At 37.5% G+C, this 13,711-nt stretch overlaps 1 protein-coding gene across 14 annotated transcripts in view; it reads left to right on the top strand.

The window, feature by feature from the left end:
* Positions 1-13,711, top strand: part of Bbx (BBX high mobility group box domain containing) — a 240,376-nt gene that overhangs the window by 185,655 nt on the left and 41,010 nt on the right. For all 14 annotated transcript variants that reach the window (XM_021209074.2, XM_021209072.2, XM_029544302.1 and 11 more), the window contains one exon: positions 6,599-6,679. In XM_021209074.2, coding sequence (XP_021064733.1) covers positions 6,599-6,679 — 81 coding nt within the window. The remainder of the gene's footprint in view (positions 1-6,598; positions 6,680-13,711) is intronic.

Raw genomic sequence — 13,711 nt, 5'->3', positions numbered from 1 at the left:
TCATGACAAATAGTAAGATGGACACAGACCACGGAAATAAGATCCTGCCTGCTACAGGGCCTTGTACTGTTCCCTTTCCTTAATTCCAAGAAAACTGAATATCAGAATGTAAGTAATGCTTTATAGAATGGAAAGAAAATGACAGGCAAGATAGTTGTGTTTAATATTGATGAATCACTTTAATTCTTTTGAATAAGGAGTGCTGCATAAAAGAAACGTAAAAGAATATCCTTTGGCAAGGGAAAACCTAGTGTTTCACTCTGAATAAGTGAAAAACAGGTATTATTATTTAAGACTCTTTTAAAAAAAAATTAGGCTTCTTCATCTTAGGACCCTCCTGAGAGTCGGCCCCAGCTGGTCGCATGTCAGGTGGCTCTGCTATGGTAGTTGCTTTAGCTTCTGAGGACTGTTGTATAGAACTAGTTCACAAATTTCAAAATGTTATCTCATGAAGAACAATTTGCTTGATGAATCTGAACACATTAATATTTTATAATTTTCCGTTCTGATAAGCAGACTGCTCATTTCTTTGACTGGTGGAGATAGTTTCCTTTAATGTCATTTCTCATTCTTTTCCAGTTATTGATATGCATTTATTGCTGTTAACTATTTTTTCAAAAGTTAAAAAAGAGTGCTGGTGTGTTGACTGAAATTATTTTTAATGTTGATATCTAAGCCATTCCCATCCAGTTTTTCTGAAGCATCCCATACACAATAGAATTTATTTGCTGTATATTCTCTCTGATTAAAGTTTTCACCCTGTAACATGAATTAGGAAGACATGATGTCTTTGATATACCTGATATTTACATATTACTTACCCAAATTATCCAACTCAATATAAAATATTAATGTGAAATATCTTGGCCAATGTGTGTACCTAGCAATGATTAAGTGGCTCTTAAAAGATACTATCACCAGATCATTAGCAGCCCCCTGAAGACCTTGATAAGGGTTGGAGGACCAAATTGATGATATAAGAGTCTCTGTCCTGTGATTCTGCAGAGTGCGGTCAGAGAATCTCTTAAAGGAAGTAATTTATGCTCAGTGCACTCTCCTATCAAGTGGCAAAAGTTGGTCCTTGCCTCTCAGTTGTACGGTTATCCCCACATAGTCTCACACACACACACACACACACACACACACACACACACACAACCTTACTAGACAGTTTTCAGGGAAACATCCCCAGATGTTACACTACTATTTAGCAGCATTCCTTCCCGAAGTTTTTTGGTTGAAGTAAACATCTGTGGGATTTGAGGAAGCTTAAGGATGTTAAATTGAAATTTTAATAGGGGCCGCTTCAAGGAATTGTAGCATGAGTCATACATGGAGGATAATCCAGACTGGATAATGTGAACAAATACAACTTTGCTATTCCCAAAAATCTGATGCAATCTTCTTCCCAAGCCTTTTAAATTTCTGAACAAATCAAACAAATCAAGGCACTTGGTGTTATTTAACAGTATGTGCTATACCTGCTTTACATAAGAGAAGTCTGTGCTTACCTAGAGATTCATAAGTTGTCTGATGCTTTTCCTTATGTTGGATGAGAACACTATGCTTCAGTCTAATATTTTACCATATGACCATATTGTCATCCAATTGTAGGCCAGCGTGCATAAGGCTAAAATAGAGTCAACTAAATGAACCCATAGAAGCTGTCTGCTGAATTCTACAATGAACATATATATTATAAAAATTAGAGTACCTTCTAATCACAGTGATTTTATAATTATTTCATGAAACAATATTACCTTTGAGAACTTATTTTCCTAGTAAGTGTACAGCAAAAGTTTTTACACCTTAAAATACACCAGTGTCTCCCATAAGGTTTGCTCAAATGTAGAAAGATTCTTATCCCCAGGACTCCTGTTTCATGCAGGCTGAGAGTAAGTCTGAGAACTTACATCTGCACTAGGACTCTTTTTAGAGAGCCACAGCTTAAGGCTACTATTCTCCAGTTGCTGCTAACTCACAATTAATTGTTATTGTTAGTGCACTTTCTCATTCCCGTTGTTCTCATGAGGAGAGGGTGGAAACAGAGGAAGGAGATTAACTGTTTGATACCAAATTACCGTTTTATATCCCCATCTGTCTTCTGAGGGGTTCTTCTGGTCCTGTTATTACCTACTTAAGAAGAGAGTCAACATTTATGTATTTAGGAAACATTTAACTCTGCAAACGTGTTCAGTTTGGAAATATTTATAAGATAGACACATGAAGTATTTCCAGAAAGTATTTCTGCTAATTTCATTTATAAGCTTTTTGGAGGCATTTAGCCATGTGTTCTTTAGAAATGGGTTATTGTTGTGAAGTATAATTATCGAAGGAAACACACTTGTTATGAACTCTGGCCTTTTTTTAAAAGTTATAAATGAGCCGGGCGTGGTGACTGACACATGCCTTTAATCCCAGCAATCGGGAGGCAGAGGCAGGCAGATTTCTGAGTTCGAGGCCAGCCTGGTCTACAAAGTGAGTTCCAGGACAGCCAGGGCTATATAGAGAAACCCTGTCTCGAAAAAGAAAAAAAAAAAAAGTTATAAATGGATTGTGTTTTTCTTTTCATAGCAAGTCCTAGGTTCCTGCCTTGAAAGCTAAGGAGGGCTTTCTTTCTTTTCTTTTCTCTCTTTTTTTTTCCTTTTCTTTTCCTTTTCTTCTTTTTTCAATCAAGTTTGGTTATCTTAAATCCTGTTGAAATTAACCTACACAGAACCATGGTTCAGCAAAGTCATTTTGTTTTTTATAGGTTCCTTATGGATGTTTATATTAAAGAAGATAAAATAATACCCCTGCTTTATAAGATCTAGGAAGAAATGAAGCACATAGATTGCCTGCCGCTGTGTCAGTCAGCCTCCTTTCATTTTGATACTCACATTTCATCTAGATTCCTCTCAGCCCATTCAGTGTGCTGTCACTGTGTGGTCCTAAGCTTGGATGTGTTCAGTTGGTCAAAATGAGATTCCTATCTGCATTGCTGTTCACAGGTAGAGAGGCATATCAGTCACTTTAGATGAAGTTCCTGAAGACCAATGGCTGAATACAATGCCAGAAAGGTGCTATTGTTTTCCATTATTTAATAGGTCTAACAGACTTGGCCAAAGTGCACATTCTCTGTTTGATTCGTGACTGGCTCTTAAACCTAGTGTATGTCTTTGGACTGAAAAAAAAAAACATACTTACTAAAAAGACACGGCTAATCTATATGATTTAGACAAATAGATGTGGACATTAAACCGTTCTTTAGAAGATATTTACCTTGCCATTATACATAGGACCATAATCATATCAAATTTAGGGTTTTGTCACAATAGTATATAAGCAATAGGTTCAAATTTAGAGCATTCATTTTCATGATAGAATACTTAATATGTTACAGAATATTGTGTTCCATAAAAACACTGCATACTTCACTGCAACTAATCACAGAACATAATATATGTTTTATTGGAAGCATTAACATTTCTTTAAAAGTAAGCAATACCAGCTATCCTCATATCCCCCATTTATTTATTTATTTATTTATTTATTTATTTATTTAAGCAGTCATTTTCTTCTAGACTAGTGTCTAAAATAACTTACAAGTGCAAAAGATTTTTTTTTTAATTTATTTATTATATGTAAGTACACTGTAGCTGTCCTCAGACACTCCAGAAGAGGGCGTCAGGTCTTGTTACGGGTGGTTGTGAGCCACCATGTGGTTGCTGGGATTTGAACTCCAGACCTTCGGAAGAGCAGTTGGGTGCTCTTACCCACTGAGCCATCTCACCAGCCCAATTGAAAAAGATTTTACCATCACCTAATTTGACTCTGATCTTTACCACCTATTTCCCTTGTATACTCATACACCTCAAAAAGACCTAAAATGACGATTTTTTAAAAAAACTTCAGAATGATGATTTTTCTTAGTATTTTTTTCTTGTATTTCAGATACTATTTCACGTACCCTTATTATTAGTAAATAATCTGAATATTACATAATAGTTAAAACAATTGTGTTAATAGCATGACACATCCCAGACATACTGAGGAAAATATTATTCACAGCTATGAGTTTATAGTACACTTTATTCATTACCTACCAGTGTAGCACTCACACACTGATGGGTTGGAAGCACCATTTCGGCCAGTCCTTGGTAAATAGACATTTATGATATTGTTCTTACTTAAAAGGAAAAGCATATGTCCCTTACATTGGAAATTTTTTGCAGGAGTGAACAACAAAATGACAGATTAACATTTCTCTGACTTATTCTTGAAGTCAAAGCTACCATCACAGATGACATTACTAAAACAACGTGTGACATTAAAAGACCCTAGACAAAAACTCTGAAAACAACTAGTATTTATATGATCAGTGTAGAAAGAAGCCAGCAGAAAAGATTAGCAAGGAATGGCCTCAGAGGTCAACCTCCAGGTTCAAAGTCCAGGGAGGAGTTTCCCAACGGCCATGGCATCAGCAGTGTTAGGTGCTACAGGGGAATCTAGAAAAAGACTGAGGCATCTAAAATATATGTCCACTCTAATATCACTCTTCACAAAAAAGTATTTTTAAAAACATGTTTAGAGAAGTCATTTCATGAAAATTTTGTCAGGAGAATTTGGAAACATGAACCGTTACCACACATGCATACTTTTGGAAATCAGGCTTTTAAGCAACTTTTTGAAAATTGTCTTATAGCTATGAATAGGTAAGCATCTCTAGAGATTAAAAAGAAAAGCAGGCAAGCTGTCCTACTGTGTAAGAACACCTCACAGTGCATTCACAGGGGACAAGTAGACTTTAGTGTGAACTATACTTCACGAAGCCCCAGGTACAGTAGAGATGAAGTGCAGTCAAGTAGTAACAGAAATCATGGACCAAAAGGAACAGCAGAGGGAGCTGAAGGAAGAAACACAGAGATGAGCTATGGAGTGCACTGCTTCCCAGCATGCTGCCTCTCGGTCATGCTTGCTCACACAGCAAAGTTGATAGTCTACAAACTAACTATTCAGTTTCATTGTGTAGCCAATTTTGGAATTGTAGTAAAAGTGTTTATATTCATTAGTGTTTATGATAAGTTATAAGTGCTGATTGCTCTACTGTCTCAGAGATGAAGTAGAGCCTTGGAACCTTGATACTCCCTAACATGAAACCTAATCCCCAAAGTACGATACATCATAGGCTTTCTTGGGCTTTAAAGGTAAAGCGAATGATTCCCAGAGTCCTCACTATTTGTGTACATCTACATAGCAGAAAATAATGACGGCATGTCTGCCTGGCATAGAAGCCATGGCTCCTACATTGTAGAAATTTGGTTCAGGAGACTGACATTTACATTCAGTCCTTCATTCCTTAAATTACAAAGAGTCAGTGATAATAGCTTGTTAGTTTTCTCTTAGACTAGTGATAGGTGAACAATTAAACTCAACTTGTTCTAGAAGTAGTTAAGAAGTGCTATGCTTCAGTGAAAACTTGCTGAGTGGAAAATATTCCAAACTTCAGAAAGATTGAGCTCCCTATGCTATATTCAGGATGTGATTAGAATGACCATAAAACCTACTAAAATTGTAGCATCTAGGAAGAAAAAAATCTTAATAACTTCCTTTAGCTAGACATTTGTTTTTAATAGCCCACATAACACATTAAATATATGTTTCTATTAAGGGCTCTTATTTTGTAGAGATTCCCTTTTACCAGTGAGTACCCATGCGTGTCATCTGTCCCAGAGATGATACCCATGGTCACTAGGCCACCTAGTACAAGTTAATGGGCCAGAGTTCCTTCTAAACCAAACTGAGAAAGCTCTGTATACACTGAGAAAGAACTCGGAATCGTAGATATAGAGCATGCTTAGACTGTAGCTACTTGCTCTGATGATGACTTCTCCCGGTGAAGAATGCTGTGTTCATGTCCTTCTGTGTGTATCTCCTTTTCAGCTGTTACTGAGGTTAAAAATGGAAAAGGAAGTTTTCATATGAAGTAAGAAAGAGTGGTGTTGTTCATTCATAGTAGTGCCCAGGTACTGCAAAAAGTATACAGTCAGAATGATGTCATATATGCTGATGAACCCAGCATAGTGCAGGCAGGTTCTTAATTGTACCCCACACGTTTGAGGTCTATTAGTTTTGGAGTATAGTTTATGAGTGGTCTCTTAAGGACAGTCAGGATTTTATATAAAATCATCCCCTCCCCCAACTTCTGTTATATTTCCTACCATTTAATGAGTTCTTTCCATAGAAATACCAAAATTTTCCTTAAAAATTAATTGATTGGTAAATGCAAAATAATTCTATATCTCTTTGAATTTGGCCAACTGATGAGTTAGTTCTTAAGTAGAAATCAACATGCAAATCATGCTAAAGTTAAATTTAGCGTCGGGAATATGAAAGATAATATTCTTGTCATTATATAGCTATCAATCCTGTACCTATTTTTGAGCAGCTCAAATGGTTCTCAAAATGATTGTTTCAGATTTTATGTAGCTAAAGCAGTTTGGTAGCTGGGAGCAATGTTAGTCCTAAAAACTTAAGAAATTTTCTAATTGTGTATGTAGGAAACCAAAGATTCTGGCATCAAAATTAATACTGTTTATGTGGATTCTTCTCTGTATAGATCTCTTCAAGCACTTCGCAGTTGGGTGGCACTGAGCCTGTGAAACGCTGTGGAAATTCTGCACTCTTTCAACTGGCAGAGGCAAGTCATAAGAACTTAAGATCCACAGATGTACAAATCACAAAATAATGAGGATAGTGTTTCTTAAACTGTGCTGTCTCATCCGTGAACGCAAACATGCCATATCTGTTTTTCAACAGTGAGAGGACTGCCTTTAACTTTACAATAGGGAATGCTTCTACTCAAAGTCATCAGGCACTGAGAAAGACTATATAGGGACATCACAAAAGTTGTTTCACATGTATTATTTTTAATAAGGCAAGTTTTGTCTGTCTCGAATCAGTAAGTCTAAGATTAGCAAGTTTACATAAATCCAGCCTGAGCACCAAAACTTTCTATCTATCTATCTATCTATCTATCTATCTATCTATCTATCTATCTATCTAGTTATTATTTTCTTAAACCACTTCTAAATCTACAAAATGCACTTCCTTTAGTTGGTGTGGTATGTGAACATATACCATCATTAAAGTAGTGATCTTGGAGTTCCACTCACACATTTGATGAGACATGCTACTATTGCTCCCCTAGCAAATGAGAAACTATGCGGCAATTGGATGAACTTGTAGATTTCTATCATGTTGCGACTGTAAAGAGAATATGTGGGAGGATTTCATCAAAGCCAGGACTCTCTCAACTGATATGAAGTGGATGATGAGAAACTCCGATGCTAAACCTTTTCTTCTTTTTCTTTTTCCTTCCACTGTGGTCCCTTTGATTTCTTTTGTGAGTGGCATGGTTCTTTTACAAATTGACCTTAATGAGATCATCTATGATTTTAATCATAAAAATCTGAGAGTTTGGGGCTGGAGAGAATACTCAGTGGTTAAGAGCACTCACTGCTCTTCCAGAGGTCTTCAGTTCAATTCTCAGCAACTACATGGTGGTTCACAACCATTTGTAATGGAATCCAATGCCCTCTTGTGGTGTATCTGAAGATAGCAACTCATATACATTAAACGAATAAATCAGAGAGTTTGAAATCTTTAAGTTGGTAGCTTTTAAAGCTAAGCCAGGTACTAGTTAGGAATACAAGACCCTAAACAGTAGTAGATACAAACACTAGAACAAACTAATCCATTGTATTGGATGCCAGGTTGACATGAATCTTGGGCAATACAAATTCAGCCCCAACTGGAGGACTGTGAAGACCAGAAACACTGAGGGAAACTCTTAAGGCATCAGGGACTGGTCCTAAAAGAAACTTCATGAGTAGGCTAAGATATTCAGATGTGGCCAACAAAGAGAGTGCATCTGTACTTAACCTTGTAAACAGATCTCAGGAGAGACACTGTGAGGTAATGGATTTTTCAGGCTCTAGATAGTCAAAACAACTTGAAATGACCATTTTTCTTGAATAATATGAATATATGGTCCATGTGCTTTTTCTGGTTATAGTATTTCTCTGTGTGCACATACATATATAAATAATGAAGTATTAAACAACATGAATATAAAGCAAACCAACTTTGCACATAACATTTATCTTTACTAAGCTGTTTTTGATAGTAACCTGAACCTTTGAGATGCTTTGCTGGGCAGAATGCTAAAAGAGAGGAATCTTCTTTGTCATTCTCTTTCAGTCATAAAAAGGGTTTCTTATTAAATCAGAGCTCATTAAAAAAAAAAAGTATTCTTGTAATTTGTAGGGATGCATCCCAAATCTGAAACAGATGCTATGGTTTAACAGATGCCTGGATGCTGGTTTCATAATTTAAAGGGGTAAAATTACTGAAATAAGGCTATTTCAGTTACAGAAAATGAACTCGCAACATTTGAGTAAAAATATGTGCTTCTGATGAACTGGGTTGCTGGAAAATCATTTGCCAAGATCTTTATTATTATTTGTGTCAAATGAATCTGCTGCCATAAACACTCCAGTTCCTAAGTAAGCATCAAATGCACAGTGGATAAACCAACATTGCTGGTGATCACCAGTAGACTAATGCTTTCTTTAATTTTTAATCTCATTTGTAATTCGCAGCGTTTTTTCTTTTCTTTGTCAGATAATCTATAATCATTTCTGGTACCTCTAAAAAGTAAATATAGAGCCATACTTGAGCCTTACACATTCCACAGGGAAAAACATCAAGAAAATAGTTCCAATTTAGTCTGGACTCTTCCCTCTCACTACGTCCTATACCTTGACAGGCCTCTCATCACTACCTCGGCTTCCAATCATCCAAGCAGGTGATGTGTGGAGCATCTTGTCTTTTTTTCCTCCTGAAGATAGAACTATTCTCCACTTCTTGCCACCCTCTATCAGGAAGAGTGAAGTCAGCTCTACTGTTAAAGATTTAAGGACAGATATGCAAGCAGTATATGCTTATGGTTTGGTGAGAAACAAGAAATGCTCTCTAGATGTAAATGCATTGTGACATCTGACCAAGCATAAACAAAACAAGGGAACTGGCAATAGAGAGACTTGGAGTAGCTTTCTCTTAGTTTTGACATTGGAACACTATGTGTTTCCCAAGGGTAAAGTAAATAAATAGAAAATAGATTATTTTGATCAAACAGGAGGCCACTGCACACTAATAGGGAGGGGTTGGCAGGTGGCAGACCTGGGGCAGTCACAGTGGAGAAAATATGATGGAGCTGCCTTTGCTTAAGAGGCTCTCAAGTACCAGGAAAGGCAGGCGTGACAGTCACCTGGACTGTACCTCTACAGCTGTCTTAATCAAAATATTTATGACTATTGGTTTAAACAAAACAAAACAAAACTAGTCAACTTCTCTTCCTAACCCTGGACCCTATTCCAGCCCTGAGGCCATGTCCCTTCTGATCACTGACAGCCTATCTTTTCCATATTTTAAATATTACCCTGCTTGAGAATCCCTTAAGAAAGTCCTTAAGATGTATCATTAACCAGTGAATAAAGAAAGGATAAGTTCATCAGTGTATATTACTTGAATATATTTGAATACTTGAGAAGCAACTTAAGGAAGGAAGGGCTTATTTTGTTTTGAAAGAGCAGAGAAGGTATGGTGGCTAGGTACGGAAGATAATCAGCCTGTCTTCTTTCTTGAGTAAGAAGTAAGGCTAGGACCCTCACAGTCATCCTCCAACAGTCCACTATCTCCAGCCAGACCCTTCCTTCTAAGCATTTTGAAACCTCCTGAAACTGCTCTGTGTGCAAACCTCAGCAGGTTCTTTTCTCTGCCATGAGAAACAAGGCTCAAAGCTAAGCACTGCCCCTTCTGTAGCTGTATTCCTTGGGCTAGAGAAATGGATGGAAAAAGAAGTGGATGGGCAGATCTCCCCAAGTTAGGGTTAGTGCTTACAAGAAATGCAATCTTAGATCTGGGTAGAGGCATGTGGTGCTTTGAATAGGAATGGCCTCCATAGACTCATGTGTTTGAATGCTTGGTCCAAAAAGAATGGCGCTAATAGGAGGTGTGGCCTTGCTGGAGGAAGTGTGTCACTAGGGGGTACTCTCCAAAGCTCAAACCAGGCCTAGTGGCTCAGTTCATTCTTGCTTCCTGTGGACCCAGATAGAGGGACTGTCCACTCTGTCTCCAGTACCATGTCTGCCCGCATGCCACACTTCTCTCCATGATGACAATGAACTAACAAACCAGCCCCAGTTAAATGTTTTCCTTTATAAGAGTTGCCTTGGTCCCCTTGGTCTTGGAAACTTTATATGCCCCCATACAGGGGAACGCCAGGGCCAAGAAGTGGGAGTGAGTGGGCAGAGAAGAAGGGCAGTGAGAGGGTATAGGGGACTTTTGGGATAGCATTTGAAATGTAAATGAAGAAAATAGCTAATAAAATAATTAAAAAAAAAAAAAAAAGAGTTGCCTTGGTCATGGCATCTCTTCACAGGAATACAAACCCTAACTCAGACAAGGTACCTTTCAAGCTTAATAACCTGAAATCCATCCCCCAAAAATATATAGTTGAAAAATTACAGAGACTCAATGATGATGATAGGAGAAGGAGGAGGAGCAGGAGGAGGAGGTGGAGAAGGAGGAGGAGGAGAAGGAGGAGGAGCAGGAGGAAGAAGTGGAGGAGGAGGATTATTTTTCTATGAAATAGGAGCAAAAAACATTTTATATCTATTTTTATTGCCATGTTCTCTACCTACCTCAGCAGCCAAAACTAAATTCGGTAGGATGTTGTTAGATTCCCCTGCAATGTCAATTTTGGTTTTCAAAGGACCTCCTCCCCGGATGAAGGTTCTAATTAGAACATGTGATTTGACATTTTAGTATGTAGATATTTTGTTACGTGAGGGTGGTCACATTTTTGTGTGTGAACACATATGCGTGTGAACACATGTCTGTGGTAGCCAGAGAGCAACCTTTTCTTCTTCAAGTACAGTCCGCTTTGTTTTCTGAAACAGGGTTTCTCACGAGGGCCAGCAGCTCTCTGCTTAAAGTTCCATGTGTACCCATCTTCCCAGCTCTGGGAGTCCAGCTGCCACTGCACCTAGTTTTTGCATAGGTGCTGGCAATCAAGCTGAAGTTCTTGAACCATCTATCCAGCATCACAATGTGTAGCTTTTACTGTTTGAAAGTGACCTGGAAATCCTCAGCCTTGTTCCGTGTCATTTAAAGGGATCCAGCCAGCCAGGAAGGGAACTTTCTGCTAAGATGAGGAAATTGAGAGCAACACAGTGCTCTTTGTTCAAGCCTCCACAAGGTTCATACTGTTCAGTTAATCAGTTTCTTATGCCGGCAAGTGCTGGGATGCATTGTTTCCAGTCATTTTGAGATTAATTAGGCTAATCATCTACAGAACAGCTCGGCATCCTCCCTGGGATGACAGTTGGGTATGAGAGTTGCTGCCATTCTGAGGATGCTGTGAAGAGAATCAGAGATAGCTTTATCTGCATTTCAATTCTAGGATTAAATATCTGTAGCACCAGTACTGTCTGGTTACCAAGCAGAACAGTGTAGTCACTAATTCTAACAGAGAAGAGTGTTTGAGGGTCTCTGTCACGCCAGTAATAATGGGGCTGCTGAAGTTACCTGTAGACCTCTCTATACATCTTTAGTAGAATGAGAACTAAAACCTGTAAATCACCTACCATCAGAAGTAAAGGAATACTTTGCTTTTATATAAAGTGTTGGTTTCTAAGAAACTGAAAGGGGACTACGTCTAAAATCACTGCTGTTATTTCTTCTAGTCTTTTTATGAAATATTTAAAGTGTTTGTTAAAATGGTAGAATCATTTCTTCTGGTGAAAAATTTTAACTCAAGGTAGTAAGGAATGCCATTTATTATCTACTGTGTGTTAAGCATGGTTTTGAGACCCTTGTATGCATTGATTTAATTCTCACAGCTATGCGCTGAGGCAGGAACTATTATCATTTGTTTTTCATATTAGGAAACCAAAGAACGTAGAATGAAGTAAGTTTGCCTGATAGATTGCTTAAGTTCATTTGGATAGTAAGTATCAAAGTCTGGGTAGGGAGCCAGGTATTCTTTCTTTCCTGGACTTTCCTAGATAGGCTTTTCAGTCTTATTTAAGACAACTATAAAACACTGTCTTAGATGCTTGTTATAGAGATGTGCACACTTTCAAGTCTTTGTGGAGACTTCTACCTATATATGTATGGCTGGCTGAAATTACATATTCAGGTGCTGTCAAAAATGGAGCGTAGATTTCCTTTTTAGAAAATCTCACACATTTGAAAAGCTGGCGGGCGTTACATACTACTCTCTGTGTGTATATGTTCCTGTAGATATGTGAGGGTTATTGGAAATTATTGTTATACAAGTCTTACCCTAAAGGGGAGTGCTCTTCAGTTGCATGAAGATGACATTAAAAGAGAAGAAAGGACTCAGAGCAGCATACTATCTATTATATTCTTCATCTCAGCTCATCAACCTGTTACATTTCTGTCAGAAGCTGAAAAATCAGGATGTTGTATTTCCCCATGTAAACCAGATAGAACATAGAAAAGCTATGGGTCTGGAGATTTCAGGAAAACAAGAAAAGTTGTTATTAACCATATTTATTAAATAAATAAGGACATAGGTTTTCTCAGAAGGCTTAGGATCTTAATTTTTCTTATATTCTTAATTGCTATAATGATGCATGATCATATAGAAGGTAGGTAAAGATAAATTTTACTATAGCATCTGTAAAAAGTCATTTATAAAATTGTACATTACAATGGCAGGATTTATAAACAATATTGAAAATAGGGCACTCCATGAATAATCTTGCTTAGCTGCTCTCCCTGCAATCCTAACATTTCCCATTACTGCTGATGACTAGGGATGTGTGACTGAAGTGGGACTGTATGTAAATGATGTGATGTATACTGCCTTCCCTCCCACCCACCTCTAACCCAGAACATACAGCTGCAGAGCTCAATATCTAATTTTAATCCTTAAAGTTTTACAAGGGAACCTTTTAATTAGCACATGTGTGTTTATCTTTTGATTCAAGTCTCTGGTTATTTAAACACCTCCTAAAACTTTTCTTCTCACTCCAAATTACACACATCAGTGTATTTTGGAGGGAGCTGAAATACAGAAATGTTTTTAATAACTGTCATTAACAACTTCAGTGATGACATCAGATGGCCATATGGCACTACAAGAACTCCCGCCCATCTAGAATCCCCAGTGTCCAAGGAAATAGTCAGTGAAGAAAATGTTTAAGTTGGCCCAAGGTTTTCAGCCAACCAAAGATAAAACTGCTCTACATGCTCTGATCTCAGTGCTCAGAGATATATAGATCACTGTTCTGTGACTGTTTATCCTCATGGTGGACAGTCTGATTTTCTTAAGAGTGCTAGCGTTGTTCTTAGGAATCTCTTGACTGTGTGTATTGTTATGGTATAAAGCATTCTGGTTTTAATTAATTAGAGAAGAAATGCACATCTTAGAAAATGCTATTAACTGCCATCTTAGGGTTATAGCTACACTGTTTTTGGCAGATAATAAGCCAGTACAAAGTGATTGTAAATATACCTTGGCTGCAAAACATTTGTTTTATACTAAAAAGCAAAGGGTTTAAAATGAAAACTGATTAATATCAGTGGGTTTGTTTGCATGCTGCCTTGTTTTTAATGTAGCTGATTCCCTGATAGTTGA

Source organism: Mus pahari, chromosome 12 (assembly GCF_900095145.1).
Source record: "Mus pahari chromosome 12, PAHARI_EIJ_v1.1, whole genome shotgun sequence".
NCBI classification, from domain to species: Eukaryota; Metazoa; Chordata; class Mammalia; order Rodentia; family Muridae; genus Mus; species Mus pahari.
The sequence above is the reverse complement of the archived record's forward strand: the minus strand, read 5'-3'. Positions and strand labels throughout refer to the sequence as shown.